A 17,387-nucleotide genomic window follows, 5' to 3' on the forward strand; every position below is an offset into this window, starting at 1 on the left:
ATGATTGTGATGTGCTTGCCAATAGCAAACAGGCCAGCAAGTTCTCGAGACTTTGGCTTGCACTGAATAGTAATTTACAGCAGGAGTTGAGCACTGGAACTGATTTGGGGGAGAGGAGAAGACGAGACTTGTCTTCTGAAGTTTTCTGTGTATTGAGAGAAATAAGCTCTCACAAACTGTAATTCAGAACAGCTAAATTGGATATTTAATGAGTTCTGTAAGTTATGTGCCTGAAGTGAACCCATATCTGCTGCAGTCATGCACCAAGCAGCATGTCAAGGGAACAGAAGTTATTTCAACTGCTTGAGGAATGAGGAGCTACTAACCTTAGAAAATGATGTAATAAGTGGCTTTGTGTATTTGTTAGCATCAGGAGTCGTTTGAAACTTGCCATCTGGGAGCGTCTTATATTCTGAACTTGCAGATCCTGGTTTTCATACAGTAAGGTCAACAAATATTTTGCATTGAATATAAAAATAGTTTCAGTGCTGGGAGCTATAGCTAAGCTGTTATGATAAAAGCTAAAATTGTGATCTGTACAAACAGTTATAATTATTATTTCATATTTGAAAGCCTGTGTGAATTGCTAATGACCAGTCTTCTCTGCTTCTGCAGTAGGTTAACATTAACTTTGCATTTTCAATCTCTTCTACAGTCTTCTTTTACTATGGCACTTACTTCTTGTCTGCTAGTAGTCCTCTAAGACACTGGCATTGTTTTTCAGCCATCAAGAGTGAAGAGTAGCCCTGAACATTTCTCCAAAATAGCTCCATCTGACTTTCTGTGCTATTTTACTTGAGTAAGACCTGTCAAACTGGGTCTGGCAGCACCATTAGCAGGAAGAGCAGTGACATTTTGATTGCTCTGTACTTTCTCCAGCTTCAACATAGCTCAGCCGATTTGGGGATGTCTGATTACTCCGATTTAAAGGGCTTGGAAATGATGAGCCATTTTCTGTTTCTCTATCATCTGTGCATTTTGTTTGCACAATATCCTCCAGACATTCTATAACACATGCACCTAAGGGATCACAGATGTCTCCTGTACGCACTCATATTTGTTTTAGAACATGCAGTGACCTGAGACAATAATCATAAAAGAAAAAAGGTGGGGTTTTTAGAATGATTGAAGAGAGACTCAGAGAATCTTTATCTTCCTTCTACACAGTGAGGATGGAGAAACTGAAACTGTGCTTGGAAGTGATTATAATCTGAACCACAGGGATTCGCAAGTATATTGAAGAGAAACATGAAGATAGTATGAATGCCTCTGTTTCTTTAGTGTAGCAAGCACCAAAAATCAGAACAAGCTTCTTCAATGTGGTGATTTATATGGCATCTACTGGGAACTGTCCTGTTTGCCCACATAAATGCAAGAAAAAGGGAGACATGGCATGGCCCTTTTGTTAAAATGTATATTCAGACAAGAAATATGGTTTTTCCTAATAAGAAGCTATCAGAAAAGAACTTGAGGTTCGCTGCAAGCACAGTGGTGTCAATAATAATAACCGTAATAGTTCTTACTAACACTTCTGATGATAGTTTCTTCCAGCTCATTTCAGGGTTCTGTCAGGTTTCATTAATATACTCACTAAGCCTTCTTCTGTATTAAAAGCAGACTATGATTTTGGGTCATCCTTCATGCTGCCTGTCATGGACATAAGCGTGCTTGTTGCTGAGAAAAATAGTTAATAAACCATCTAAAGTAATGGTTAGAAATGCATGTGAAGTTATAAAATAAAGCTGTAAGTTTCAGAAGTTTGAGACTTCCTGGGGAGAATTAGGAGCTGCACTTCTGAAATAGATGCTTTTTATTCACAGAGTCACAAAAGAATAAAATTGTAGGTAGAGCAAATCTCTAAGACGAAAATCCTCAGCTTTATGTGAAGTTACACAGATAGATCAGAACAAAACCAAAATACAAAAAGAAGTGAGAAAATGAATAGATGATTGTGAGGTAGGTGACTATAGGTCTGAACTGCAGCACTGTAGGAAACACTATAATTACCTTGTAGAGCCAGAGCAAAACCAATTTAAGAAGCAAATTTAGCAAGCCTATAAAAAACCAGGTCGAATTCTTAGTTCTAGACTCTGAATAAAGACATGAGTAGACCCAAGTCTACCTAAGTATGAGGGTAGGATAAAGCTTCTCCAAGGCATATCATCAATCTGGAGGTAGCAGTGGCTGACACAGAGATGAAGGATCCAGTGTCTACCTACCTTCAAACTACATATTTACCTCCTCTACTGAACCTGAGCCAGTGGCTTTCGAGAGTCCTAGTATAACCTAAATGGTGAAGTTTATCTTCTGCTCACTGACTAGCAGGTGGACCAATGCTTCCAGAGGTCAAAACGAACTAAGGTAAAACTCAGTCAAAGCAGTTCAGATCCTTGTCTTTGGTAAAACCAAACAAAACCACTAGTTTGCACATAATTAGAAATAATTAGGAATTTTTTTTTCATTTCATTTTATCAATCTAAAATATAGGCCCTTAAATCCAAAATATTAATTTAAGCTACTGTACAGACAAGAGAAACTGATACTCTGAAAGGAGAATTCACCCCATTGGGTAAGTGTTTGAAACAGTGAATGGAACTCACACTTTGGAGATGGTGCCCAGCTTTGCCAGTGATAGACAAGCTGGATGCTACTCTTGAAGACTCATTGACCACATTTTTCTTAGCATCCCATGCTTTAGATGTATTGATCCTAAAATCCAGGAACTGCTTTGGAAAATACAAGAGACAGAGCTGGCAAAAAAGGTACTTGACAAAGACACTAGGTTCAGAACCACCTGTGGTCACAGCAGCCACATTACAGCTCCTGTCTTTGAGGTAGGAATGTACATTTTCTGTATCTTTTAATGTTGCTTAACTTTACAGGACCATGAATTGTAATCCTGTAGGGACTATCACAATATAAACATTAAATACAAATTCATTTATCTCAAAAAATATTATATGCATAAAATAGTAGAACAAAATATTTGCTAAATATTAAAGCCTTTCTCAAATCTGAGTTAGGAAGTGAGCTAAAAGAGCAGAGAGAACAGCCTGAAAATACTTCTGCCTGTAGAGAAGCATTTCTAAATGCATTACGCCATCACAAGGAATCCACAAACCTGACTAAAACCTCCAGATATTTAATAATTGCACACACCTCTTCTTTTAGGCAAACACTCCATTCTAGTGCTTCTAGTGCTCCTTTGTTTTCTGATGCAGAACCACAGCTGCATCTCAAAGATATGTACATATGTGTGCTTGCTATATTTAATACATGGACAATGTGACATTGCTTAAAATGTATATATTGTTAATCAGAAGCAGCTCTGAAGAAAGTTGGCAACAAGGTTGAAAGCTCTATCGCCACTGATATCTAATGAAGTGCCGTCAGCAAGTATGTGCCCATATGAAACCACAAAGGTCAGACTTGTGTTGAGCTGTACACTGTATTTGAAGCCCAGAAGAAACAGAAATCTGTATTAAAGTTCACAGCTTGTGTGAAATGAGACTTGATTAAAATTATACAAGTTGTTAGCTCTGAATCAGTTCTTTGTGTGAAAAGAACAAAACTCACCACACATAACTATTCAGTATAAAAAGCAATGAAATCTTCTTGTGCATTAAAAGCAGTGCTTAGCATTGTAATAAAATGCATGGTTCAGTTATAATGTGGGGTCAGTAATGCAAGGAGCAAGAAGTATAGCGTTAAATTAAAGAAAATGAGAGAACTGACTGACTATCAGTTTAGCACTATTACTCATGATGAGAAGTAAAATGAAGTTCATGACCCCATCTACTCTGCCTCTACTCTCTGCTCCTTCGTGTCCTTCATCAGGAGGCACTTCCTCAAGGAGATTCATAAATCCATAGTTTTCTCCAATGAATTGGCAGACACACATTCTAACTCTTCTAACCACCACACTTCTGTAAGCAGAGAAAAAAAGCTGCTACTCTGAGGCAAGTTACTACATCCTCTAGCTGTGAGATGTTTGGTATTTTTCTCTTAAGCCATATGGTGACATCCTCACAGCATTTTTTCAGTCTGTCTATCTAGTGCTGCCCATATTTGCATACAGTACACAGCACAGAAGAACCAAATAGTCCTCATATTAAGTTACAATAATTATTATAATGCATATAACCTACTTATTACCCATAGTAATAAGCTGGTAATTGTTTATTTCAGTTGGAGAGCAACCTGATCTTTTCCAGAAAGCAGCTACCATTTAAGTTTTCATAAGCAGGACTACTAACAGGATCTTTGGTAAGACACTTACCCTATCGAGAAATACATCTTTTGCAATAATGGCTATTAAGAGCCATAAACTAATTGTAGATAATGGCCTCCCATTCAGCAGCAGTAATTCAGCCACTTTATCAAGATATATGGCTTTAAGTTGACCACTTTAAGACCTCGGTACGCATGAAGAAAAGGGTATAGATTGTGAGAAGACTTGTTAAAAGTAGCCAAGATGATCCTTAGTCACCTAGAGATTATGGCAGTGAAATAAGAGTCTAGATTTCAGGTGAACTTTCAATGACCTCCTCTTGCAAACAAGATAGTGATGCAAAGCAGCCATCAAGCCAGGAGACGCTTGGTTGGACAGCGGAGAAGCATCAGCTGAGAGAATGGGAGATCTGGTCCCACACTGGGCTTCCCAAGTTGCTAAATGGGAGCTGGGGTGCCCTGCACCATATAAGACAGAGCCTGGGGAAATGTGGCTTAATTGGCAGCCCTCATCTTATGAAGAAGAAAGGCCAAAGAAATACAAAAGGAAGATACTATGGTGTAGGGCATGAAAAAAGCATTTGAAATGCAGGTTATGGGTACAAAGTGGTATTGCTTCCTGCATGTAACTGTTTGGAGAATATGAAAAGGGGTTGGTGTTGAGGGCCAGTGATCTTTCACATGAGGGGTTGTGGTACCGACTTCTTGCCTCAGTCCCAGAGATGCATGGTAACTGTAGAGCATGGTTTATTCCACAGGAGCTGTAGGTGTGACTGAGTTGGAGTTCAGTTCATTCCTTGTTTTGCCTTCCATCTTCTGAGGACTAATTAAAAGACAAACCAGTAGAACCAAGAATAAGAAGGTCCTTTCTGATCTACTCTTAACACTAAGTATTTTCCTGCTTTTCTTCCATTTTTTCAGCCATGCTTGGGGTAAAACCAGTACCTGCCTACTTTGATATTCCTGTGATCTCATCACTTTGCAGACTTGTTAATCCTTTCCAGATGTTACCGGTTAATTTTCAGAAGGTTTTAGTGGCTGTCTTTTTACTACTTCACAGACATCTCAAATACTGCCTTCAACCAGTCTGGTGACTTTCTGCTTCACTCCACAAAAACACATTTCAAAATAAAAATAAATTTGTATTTCTTTACATATTCAATGGATTTTTTTTCAGTTGTGTAAATAGAAATTGGATAGAGCTATCTTTTGTGTTGTTTGGTTTTTTTTGTTTGGTTTTTTTTTCTTGATGATAGAGCTATGAGGAACATTAGCAGGTTAAAAGTAGAGAAAGATGAGACACAGTGGTCTATTTAATAGTCTCAAAAGGCAAAATGAGACTGACCCACTGACCCACTCTGGTATGCTCACAATTATGAAGCTGGGAAGTAAATATTTAGTAAGAATATTGATATTAATATTTAATTAATGCAAAGATATCAGGCATGATGTAGAAAACATTGAGGCTCCCTGAAAGGTGGATTGTTTATTAAAGATATAGTGTCTGGGTCTCTGATATGGAGTACACATCCCCATCAGGGATGTGGAAGAGGAGGTGTGGGACAAAGTGGGCTCTTCTCTCTTCTGACATGTGGTATGTGTGGCATTGAGTGGGGTAACTTCATGCTATTCATGCCTTAGAAATGCACAGGGAAATATTACAAAAGTATTTGAGCAGTGAAGGAAGCATAAATTGCACTACAGAAAAATTTATTAATAGTAGAAAACCATACAAACCAGTAATTCAGCCCAGGCAATTTACTTTGAAACAAGTGGCATAAACCAACATGTTGCAGATGAAAAGGAATAAAGGTGATAATATTTCAAAATGAAAATGATGTATGAAGAATGCCAGTCTTACAGCCCTAAGATGCTGCCTGGATCTTCAAAGCCACATCCCCACCCATTGCCTCTCAGAATTTAGTAATCCACCATTTAGGTTCAGCTAACAGATGGGTTGGTACCCCCACTCCCTTCTTCCATGCCTGTGGATTTAAAAGTGCATGGCAGATGCCAGAGACATTTTTATATTGCAGACTTTTTTTTAGAATTGTGAGGGGTTTTTTTTGTCAGGGAAAAATGAAGGAATTGAGATGAATGGAGTTTCCTGGTAATTCTCTTAGCAGCTCCTGTCACCCGAAGTACTTGTTTCCTCAGGCAAGCCCTTTATCCTCCAGACTCTCAACATCAAATCCCTGAGTGCTTGCTGTGCCAGCACCTGCCAAACCCTGCCAAACCTTCTCCTTACCTTCTACCATTGAGAGAAAAACCTGACCTCTCTCTCTGGTACCAGTAGTGCTCCAGTAAGACTGAAATTCCTTTTTCTATTCAGACCCACCTCACCCATTATGAAAACACAACTGTCTGTAATAAAATACAGTGCATGGTGCACAGTGATGCAGTACAATGACAGGAACATGAATCAAATGTCTGAGAGATGAGTAAAAACAATGTAAATTTAAATAGGAGAATATGATTATTGAAGATGGAATTAGGTTTGAACACATGATAAGACTGCATTCATCTGTGAAAAATGCCAGAAGATTTTTTAATGAGATTTTCAGTTATAAACGTTGAGACACCATCAGTCCTGAGGTGATAAGATTAGGGCTTGATTGTGTGTAGCTATGAGAATGAAAATGTATATAGAGAACTGACCTACTGTGGAAAAGCAATTAGGGACTACAAGGGGACTAATCAGCAAATAAAACATCTATACAACATACCCCATTTCCAAAAAAAAAAAAAAAAATCAGACACACTCTGTTATAATTTAACAGACACTTGTAAATAAAATTGTGGTTATGGGTGACTTGAGGCATAAAATGATATAAAATAAGAAATTAAAGCTCTAATAAATTAATGTTGCTTGAACCAATATGCTGTTAGGCATATTGCAAAGGACAGGACAATTAAGAAATGGGAAGGGAATTCTGGGATGTAATGTCCAGATGCCACAATCTGAAAATCCAGCCCAACTTTGACATTTGACTTTGGCAAAGCAGCTTAGAAGAACTGACTTGGGAACAGACTAATTGTACATAAGAAAAGATTTGTGTGGGTCAAAATTATGGCTGTCGTAGCTTGCACCTGTCAGGTCTTCATCTGCCTCATAAAACGTAGGTTCTGACGATGGAGGAGCTTCATCTCCACCGGGATGGGCAGCTCCACTCCAGAGGGCAGGTTTGCACTGGTGGGCACTGCTGTCATTTCTGTGGTGCTGATGGGCCTCACCCAACCCTACGCCAGCAGTGCTGCCCCCACCCTCTCCTCTGCATCTGCCCTTTGCTGTGCACTTGTATTTTACATCCTGCCTAAAGGAAAGGAAAGGAAATGGGGCTGCTGGCTATGTGGCTGCTGGATTTGGGATGGCACATTTGATCGGTGAAATAATAAAGGGGTTTGCTTTCACTACCTGCCAAAGACCCGTTTTAAAGACCATGACCTTCATAGCTGTGCACTTCTGGCACTGTTTGTCTGTAGCTGACCCATCTGCTATTTCCATCTGCTCTTCTTTTTCTTCAAGTTTACAAGTTATGTTCTGAAACGTAATTCAGATCCCATTGCACCATTTTTGTCCTTGCTTTATGCAGCCTATTTGGTGTGGAAAACTGAAGGTTTAGCACCAAGCACTTGTTAGCTTCTAGGCAAATTAATTTTCCCTGAATGAAAGAGAATTTTCTTTACTTAAAATACTTGTCTCTCTTTCCTAAGCATCATCCCCCACAGATTCACTTTACAGATTTCTTCTTTTCACTAATCAATTCCATTGCCATTTATTTTCCCTCGAAGAGCCCTGTGGCTGGTTATCACAGAAGCAAAGAGAGTGCAATGAAGTACATCTCTAAGGAATTTGGGTATTGTGGTTCTATGGACAGCAACTTTCACAACCACCTTTTGGGGGAAATCCCTACTCTGAGTAGGGATTTTGTCAGGTGCTTGTGGTAGCTCCATCTCATATTTTAAACAGGTACAGACAGCACTATTCTCTTGAGGAGACAAGATTCAATATGTTCTTTTCAAGTGTTAACAGTGATCAAGTATATGGTAATAAGTACAGTATTTTTCCCATGAGTGGTAAAGTAGCTGAAGCAAAATGTTTATACTCCACCTAATGACATGCTGACAGTCTGGGCTTGGTTCATGCATGCAATGTAAAGAAAAGATTTGTCAAACTTTAATGTACAGAGTGCTGAGTGTTAAAAGGAAACAAGATAGGTAAGTATTGCATAAAGCAGGAAATGTGCAATCTAAAGCTTCTGATCTGGATGTTAGCTCCTCGAAGGTCTCCCTACACATGACCGTGTTCCACAGGTGAGTTTGGCACCCAGCTGATGCCAAACCAGGCCCAATGGGCTGCCCTGGCTGCATTTGCTCCAATCATCAACTTGTGCTCCCCCTTGGGAAATTTGGCCATGGTTGGGTGAGTCCTGATGACTCCCTGATGATGGAAATTTGCAGGGACCTTATGAGTGCAAACCTTACCACAGCAGCAGAGATTTAGTGGAGTAACACATCAAAAATGGGCATTACTTGGCAGTAAATGTCACCCCTGCCCAGGAGAAAGCCCCAAGGGGGGTGTGACACCTGCACAGGGCATTACACTGGGTGGTCCACTGCAAGGGGCAGTGGTGGCAGATTTGTCTTCTTAAATCCCACCTGTTTGGCTAAAAAGCAGGTGTGGGAGCATATTCCAGCAAGGAAAGAGAATGAGTCAGGCAAAGGTGAATCCCTCTATCCTAAACAATGAACAAACCCACCAAGGTGTCTGTTTGTTGGAGCTGCCTATCAACAAATATAATTGTGATTAAAACACTGTGCTTGTTGCTAAATAAAACCAGCCATTAAATAATACCAATCCATTTTAGTATAATAAAATACATCAGCTATGGGATATTTTATGAAAATGTTTAATTCAACTGTTTCTTTGGAATGTAGTAGTCATAGTTTGGAAATTTAAGTTACAGTTCAGTTCTATGTGTTTTTTTTATGCTACTCAGTGTCTGAGAATACAAATGTCATTTAAAGTTAAGGCTTCGCTGTTCATTTTGAAACAACAATTTACAAGTGTCATATTGTCATAGAAAATAAAAATTTCTGTAAAAAAAATTTGCACAAAGTTTTATGATGGTACAAAACATGAAGCAATAATATACCAGTAAAATGAAATCATTTTACTACAGAAGATTTTTATAGTTTTTCAATAAAGAAAAAAATATGTTATTTTACACTTTAAAAATTATGAAACAATCTAAAACAATATAAACTGAACATTTTGTAACACTGCCTTTACAAATTAATAACTTTATAAACATATAATTTTTTTAAATATATTTATCAGTGCAAGATACTTTTCAATGTAAAGTTGCAGTATCATTTTTCCTTAATTGAAGGGCAACTTTAATTCTATTACCTTCAGAGAAATCAAATCTTCAGTGCTAGATCCTCATTATTATAGTAATGTCTGAAGACCACAAAGGAGATAAATTCCTTTCTATGTTCACTATTCTCAGTATATTAAAAGAAGGAAAAAACCCACCAACTACCAGCTTTTCTTTTCAAATAGATCAAGACCTAGAGCTGGTCCAGAATCTATTGAAATCAGTGGGAATATTTCAAAAGGTTTTGGGCTTGGGCTCCCCAGTGGGATTTTCTCTTCAAGGCAATATAAGCATGTAACTCTTAGTCAAGTTAGTGGACTAGAAGTTTTTTCAGCTAAGGAGAACAGACCCTTAATTGCTGACTCACACAGTGATGGTGTGCTGAAAATAGTTTTGAAAAAATCCTTTTCTTCTTTGGGTTAATTAACTAGCTGCTGCAATACCATTATGGTCAAATTACAGTGTTAGAAACCAATGAAAATTCTACCTCTGACAAAGTGAGTCTGTCACTTGGGACATCTCATAGACTAACTTTTAGGAAAAACTTTCAGGCCTTAGGTGCACAGCCTCACCTTTTGGAGGACCCAAGGTTGAGAGGCTGGGGAGGTAATTCTTCCATCAATCTAAGGTTTGATGACCTGAAGTGAATGTTTGGGTTTTCCTGATAGTCATTGCCTTTAGGACCCCTCTGAAGTAGCAACTGTCCACACTTTTTTTCTGTTGTGTCTTCCTTAAAAATATTTTCAACTTTGAAGCTCATTTTTACCTACTGTCTCCCTCCTTTTTCTTCAGTTTCTGGGTTACTAGTGGATTTCCTACATAATTTTTTTGTTTTATAGTTCATACTGTTGAAATTATACACTTCAAAACATTTGGTTGATAAATAGGGATGGATTCTGTTGCTCCAAGTAATTCAAGGCTGCATTAGCCTTTCTTTAATCCTAATCCTGAACAGGATATTTCATTGCTCTTCTACAAAAGCAGTTTTGGAAAAGACTAACTCAGAAAGTCCCAATCACTTCCCTGATTCTACTCAGGGAAAAACATGAGTTCAGCACGTGGTAGGATGTTCCTTTCCCCATGTTTGCACTGGTTTTATCTGCTGGTTGGTAGATACCCAGGGGAAGATTGAAGCTGCCCCCCAGTTATGGCTGTGCTGTGTGCAGGTCACTGCAGAAACCCAGGGGCTCCCCTTGCACCTGCAGGAGGGGAGTGACCCCTCTGCTCCCTCGGTGCCTTGTATGGACCCCTGTGGGAAACATGCTCTTGTTTCTTTTTACCCTGTTGGACCAGCTGCATAGGCTGTTGGATATTATCTCACCAATAGTATTTACCCTAAAGTATTTAAAAAATTGCCACATCATTGTCAAACACATTTTTCCGACAGCTTAGAGTTCTCAGTTCACTGAATTGGTCACTGTCTGCACTTGTGGTCAAACAGAAACCTCCTGGTATGAAATGCCAGTTGGATATAACATGGTGGTAAGAACATACCCTACATACACTGTGGGATTTCATTCTGCCCTCAGTACCCACGAGTAAGCCCAATTAGCATTGATTAGCATGAAAATACACGGTTACTGAGAGAACAGAACTCCGAGTTCAGGTAGGGGCAAGAGGAGGAAAGTTTCTCATTTTAAAGGCAATCTTTTCAGTAAGGGAAGCATTTTCCCCAGTGTAATTAACAGGCAAGCTGTTCAGGATAAAAGACATGTTTCATGACATCAGGAAAAAAGATACTGTCACTTTATGCTGTTAAGAAGAAACCCAAAGTTCGACTTTGGAGGATAAAGTTAAGAATTTTCCCTTATTATTTAACACAAACTCTAATAAAATCCTTTGCCATTACCAGCAAGTTAAAGCTGAAGTTTTCTTTCCTTGGCAATGGCAAATGCTTATGCAACCTACTCAGAGAGACAGAGAGAGAGAAAGAGAAGAGAAAGGGAGAGAGATTTTACATTTGAAAATACATTCTATATGAAAGAACAATAAAAGGGGATATTGCAGCTTTATACAAAAGGGTCAAGAGACATGAAGTTGAAATACAGAAAGCAGAACAATCGAGCCAGGTTGTCAAATCTGATTAGCCCTTGCCTTGACTGAGGCTATTTTCTTACACTAAAATATACTTTTCTTTTAGTCAGTTAGCCATCAGAATATGATTAAAGGCAAGGGCATTAACTGCAGAGAAGCTGTAGTTAATGTTAACACAATGAGAAGCAGTACAAACAAAAAGGCACTTGAGAGGACATACACTAGCCAGTGCCAAGGACTTTTTTTGTTTAGTTTTTAGGCAGTACACTTGGTTACCAGTTGTGTCTGATGATGGCACATACTCTTTTATGGAGTTCACAAGCACAAAATTTAGTACAACACTGAAAAACATCAATAAAAGTTGACTGTATTGCTTCGTAAACAGAGCTGACACGCTATATCGGTACTGATGCAGCAGTACTTTCAAAAACATCCTAACCCTTCTTTGCCTATGCACAACACGAGCAATTATACACAAATACAGGTGCAGAAGTCCACTAAATTGCTGTTACTCCAATATTTTCTGGGCACTGAGCTACAGACAGCATGTCCATCCAAAGGACCCCACTGAATACATCTTGTGACAGCATCTTGGATTTTGCACAGTAAAAACAAAATTATCCATTAACGGAAAACAAAAGAGAGGGAGAGAAAGAAAGACAAAATGAACTATAAGTCAATCATACTTGGTCTCAACACCAGCATTCGATTATTTCAAATAAAACCAACAGAAAAAGCAGACTGTACATGATTCAGGTTGTTAACATAGATTGTTGTCCATGTTCATCGGTTACACACTCATTGAAGCTCCTGAGAAAAGCTTGGCTCAGTGTCATCAATGCACTTTTCAGCCTGTACAGTAAAAGATCAACAGTTCCCCAGCACGACCGAGCTATGTCCTTCCGTCCCGATTCTCTGACTTCTCCAGTCGCTTTACGCCTTCATGCTTCCGAGTATGAATTCTGTGTGTTCAGTTTATCTTTTTTCAGTTTTACGCCATCAACCAGTTCAAAGTTATAATTCTCCAGTGCAGACAAGTTCCTCTCCGACATCCCATTGTGCCAACAGGCACAGTACAGAACAACTCCACAGATGGCTCCTAAAAGCACCCCGAGTGCACTCATGGCTATGATGGTAATAAGGATTGGATCTAGGGTCTTCAGGACATTGCCTGGCTTCCTGGAGATGTTGTCATCATAGTCCTCACCTGTACGGTATGGAGGTGTAAACCCTGAAATTGAGTAAAGAATTGCAAAATTTTCAGAACTGATCCTAGTTACAACTTTGCTTAATCCATTGGAATTTTGAGAAGACCATAATTTTTTTGGACATAAGTTTTTTACATAATTTTAAAACCTAGCTTCTTGAAGGTGGTCATAAATAGCCAGAAATTGTAATGTGGCCCAAATAGCTGTGGATTTTTTCCAGACTGTTCTCCAATCTTTGAATCTGCTGCCTGTTAGTAGAGCTCTGGTTCTGCCTTGGATTAAGTGGGAGTCTTGGAGTTAAAAATGAGGCCTTTTGATTATATCTGGCCATATTGCAGTATTTAGCTCAAAAATGTTAGTCAGATCCTACTCAGCTCAGTGTGAGAGGTTAGAGCCTAAGACATTGGTTGGGAATATCCAGCCATTTTGTTTCTACTTCAAAGACTTTAAGATTGGATCTTCAAGTGGAAATAGTGGCAGAACTGACACAGAAGAGCACTCTGCCCTCTTGTGTAAAATATTCACAGGGTATGATAATGTTTTCCCTCAAATTTTTTCGTTTATGAAAATGATCCAAAAGCAGCAAACCCTGTAATTGTTGCTGGAAAAGCCAAAAAGTCTTTTCGGACAAATTCTCTTTCACTGAAATCAATTAAGCAATCCTGTTGACTGTAACAGAAAAAAATTAAGCTCATTGCCTGAAAAATTCAAGTGTATTTTATTATTGGAACAATATGACAACTATGATCCATGTAATGATCCATTTTGAGCTATCATCATTGGAAATGATAATGCTTTGGTAGACTGGTCATATAATGGCATTTTCAGCCAGGTCTGTGAAACATTAAACCTGAAGAGTTTTGAGCCTAATTACTGAGGCACAGCGCAAGCCATAAATTGTAAGATATAATGATAGTGCTTTCTTCAGCGGTGGACAAGCCTTTTAGATAACAAAATATTGAGGGGCTATAATGTGCTCGCAGATATAGGAACATAATGTAACAAATTAGGTATATGGAAAATTGAAATGTTTGAGATGGGTATAAATAATAAAAAGTCCATAAGTCCATATGACATGGAAGAATAAAACTATTAAAACCTTCAAATAAATGTAAGTTTTCTTGTCATCTTATCCAGATAAATCAAAACACCTTAATACAATATGCAGTTAGAGAACAAATTTATAAATAAATAAATAGAATGCAAAAATTCACATTAAAATAAACATTAAAATTCATTCCCTTTTAAAAAATAACACAATTTTTACCTGTTTGATTACTTTCTGGGTCTTCTTCTTCGTCTATTTCATTCTCCACATCAGTTGATTCTAATGAAGCAAAAGAATTGACATTGATTATTAGGGTTACAAACACTGATTGACTATCATGCTGGCAATAATGGTACAGCAGATTTTCCTGTGTCAGAGCATCATTATGGCGGCTTGACAGAGCTGTTCATTATAATGGGCTCTGAAAATTAATGGAGAAAAAAAGAAAGATTAAAAAACTCCTCTCCGCCCAGTCTTGGCACAGTTTTAGTTATCAGCAGGGGTTTTCCATGCCTGGGAAAGAGAAATCAGTGCGATGAATTAGCATCTCATTCACTGTATTTACAATTTTGGAGCCCAATTCCATAACACTTCATCAGCATAGGCATAGTTAATCACAAGAATAGTTTCACTGACTGCAGTGAGCCCACTTGTGTTTGGATTTCAGGCTGAGCTTTTGGGTTTAGCTCCCTCAGGCAGAAATCTTTGCTCAACATTTGGTTTGAACAACAAAAACATGGAGGTAGGAAAGAAGCTATTTTTCTTTCTCATGCTGGAGTCAATTAAATACAGTCACTGTGGTCCCAGCGCCTTTCTTGGCACTGAGGACACTGCAGGAGGACTAAGCAGTGTGTCCTGCCTCTCTTTCCTGCTAACTGCCACTCTGGTGGCATTTGATGAACCCCAGGGGTTGGACCACTTGATAAAAAGAGATTGTTCAGTTTTCTCATCCAGCAGTGAAATTACCACGTAGCTGAAGACTGTCAAGTTACCCTAAAAGGTTGTTAGCTACAAAAGGTGAGGAACACCCTCTATTATTGCTCTTAGTTGTATTGCCAACTCACACAGAAGAAATTTGTCTTCTTAATGCTAAGAGTTCTCATTTCTATTCCCTCTTTTATATAAAAGTAATTGCTTCATCTCTACTATGAAGGACTGTGTTCAGTTGCTTGTGTTTATCTGGGGCTGCTGCTGCCAAATTACGTGCAGTATGCAATGTGCATATGATCAGCAGTGACTGGAATAACTCAAGACTGGCCAGGAATAAAAGGGCTCAAAGAACATCTCAGGAATAGCCTGGCTCAGATTTGGGAAAGGCCATGTCCTGACATTACTTTGTGTCCCGTGTGTCTGGGAGCTGACGACTACAGCAAACTCAGAATGACAGGACAGCAGAGGACAGAGCAGGGGCCCTTTCACCCTATCTGCTTATCCTGTAAGGGTTTGATATGGTCCTTTAAAAAAGAATTTAAGAAGGCTTCATAGTAAATGATCTAAAAAGGGCAAAGAAATAAAATTGGATTTTTTGCATTAGTTAAAACAGGGTCCTGCAATAGGAAAAGCAGAGAAATTTAAAGAGCAATATGAAATACAGGGAGAGATGTGAGAATGTGAGTATGCTGTGACCCATGTCCAGTTCTGATCCAAACTGCTGCCATACCATGGTGACACTAGTGGCACTTACTGTGAATAAAGTTATGGGCTGAATCAGGATATTTTCAGTGGAAACATAGCTAATAATGTTAGCTAATAAATCTATCCCTTTCACACAGATAAAACCAGCTATCAAAACAAAATAGGCAATGTTTTGGATGAGAATTTTCTTGCTTTACACACTTACTTCGGCAATCCTCTTGTGCTACGTGATTGTCAATTTTAATATCATCCACAGCAATTCCTCCAGTTCCTTTTCCAATTTCTCCCTCAATAACCACCTGGAAAAACAAGATAGTGGTCACATTGCTCTCATGAGCACACAACTGCAGCAGTCAGGATTTCTTAATTAGTTGTTAACACACATCTTCACTTGCCATGATGCCACACTTATATGTGCTTTGATTGTGGCCTGAAAATCTGCATTGCCTGCCTGTATGAAGTTATACAGGCAAACGTAAATTATGTACTGTCATGACTTTATTAAAGAATTTTACATCAGCAAAACTGCGGCAAAGAGGCAGTTTTGTGACTGATGATAAATGACTTATAAAGCATTTATTTGGCATCTGATAAGAAAGTGCTTGTATCACTGCGATCTGAGAAACCATGAAATATTTCACTACTATTAGTCACAGCAAGTGTACCTCATCTGTAGGTGTAATATTGTCTACATAAATCCTTCAGTGACATCTTTTACTGCAGTGTATAAAACATGACCAGCGAGGTGTTGCTGGCCTTGGCCGTGGTAGTTCAGCGAGCAGCAGCCAAGCTCACCTGGTAGTGTTTCACAGACTTGTGAAGAAGAACACGTCCTTCCTTCCAGTAGTTTGCCTGGTGCCCACTCAGGGTCCACAGCACCTGGTCATATTCATCTGGCTTTTGGTAGCGCAGTTTGATCTTCAGGGTGCCGACGTGCGCGCCGGACATGTGGTACCAGAACGTCATGCAGTGGGCAGAGTTCTGTGAGTAAATCACGGGGCTCAGCAGTCGGGCCACTTTGCCTTTCTGGCTTTCATCAGCTTGTGAGTAAATGAAATTGCCATCTCCTACTGTGACAGAAGGACTGTGTTAGGAATAGCCACCAGCTTAATTTTCTTTGTTAACATAAGAATCCCTGATCACCCCATATCTTTTGCTTTCTGATGCCGATGGGTCAAGCATCACAAAAAAGAGAGTCAGAGGGCGTTTTTTTGGGAGCTCTAGGAAAGCTGACATGCTCTAAGAGGGCCACAAAGCTGATCAGAGGGCTGGAGCACCTCTCCTATGAGGACAGGCTGAGAGTTGGGGTTATTCAGCCTGGAGAAGAGAAGGCTCTGGGGAGATTTTATGCAGCCTTTCAGCCGGTAAAGGGGACTGATGACAAAGATGAGGACAAACTTTTTAATAGGGCCTACAGTGACAGCCTAAAGGGTAATGGTTTTAAACTAAAAGAGAGTAGTTTCAGACTAGATATAAGGAAGAAATTTGATGGGTGGTGAAACACTGACACAGGTTGTCCAGAGGGGAAGCAGAATCTCCATCTCCAGAAACATTCAAGGTCAGGTTTGAAGGTGTCCCTGGTCACTGCAGGGAGGCTGGACTAAATGACCTTTAAAGGTCCTGTCTAACCCAAGCAATTCTGTTATTCTGCACTTTCTTCTGGCCATCTCCTTTGCTGTTCACTGGGATGTTTTGTGCCAAGAGTGAACCCTAACAACATGCTCACCGCATGAAACACACAAGGCATTTGCTTTTGCTAAGGGAAGGAAGCACAAGCATGTTTGATGAGGCAGCATGTGCTCCATTAGTTAGTATGCACCTCCTGAAAGCAGCCAGCCCTGGGTCAGCCGG

At 39.2% G+C, this 17,387-nt stretch overlaps 1 protein-coding gene across 1 annotated transcript in view; it reads right to left on the minus strand.

The window, feature by feature from the left end:
- Positions 1–9,124: 9,124 nt before the first annotated feature.
- NRP1 (neuropilin 1) overlaps positions 9,125–17,387 on the minus strand; it is a 113,125-nt gene continuing 104,862 nt past the window's right edge. The window contains 5 exon segments of the mRNA XM_008639274.2: positions 9,125–12,616; positions 12,619–12,876; positions 14,121–14,180; positions 15,742–15,835; positions 16,332–16,606. Coding sequence (XP_008637496.2) covers positions 12,579–12,616; positions 12,619–12,876; positions 14,121–14,180; positions 15,742–15,835; positions 16,332–16,606 — 725 coding nt within the window. The 3' untranslated portion in view covers positions 9,125–12,578.

This window comes from Corvus brachyrhynchos, unplaced genomic scaffold (assembly GCF_000691975.1).
Source record: "Corvus brachyrhynchos isolate BGI_N302 unplaced genomic scaffold, ASM69197v1 scaffold167, whole genome shotgun sequence".
NCBI lineage: Eukaryota > Metazoa > Chordata > Aves > Passeriformes > Corvidae > Corvus > Corvus brachyrhynchos.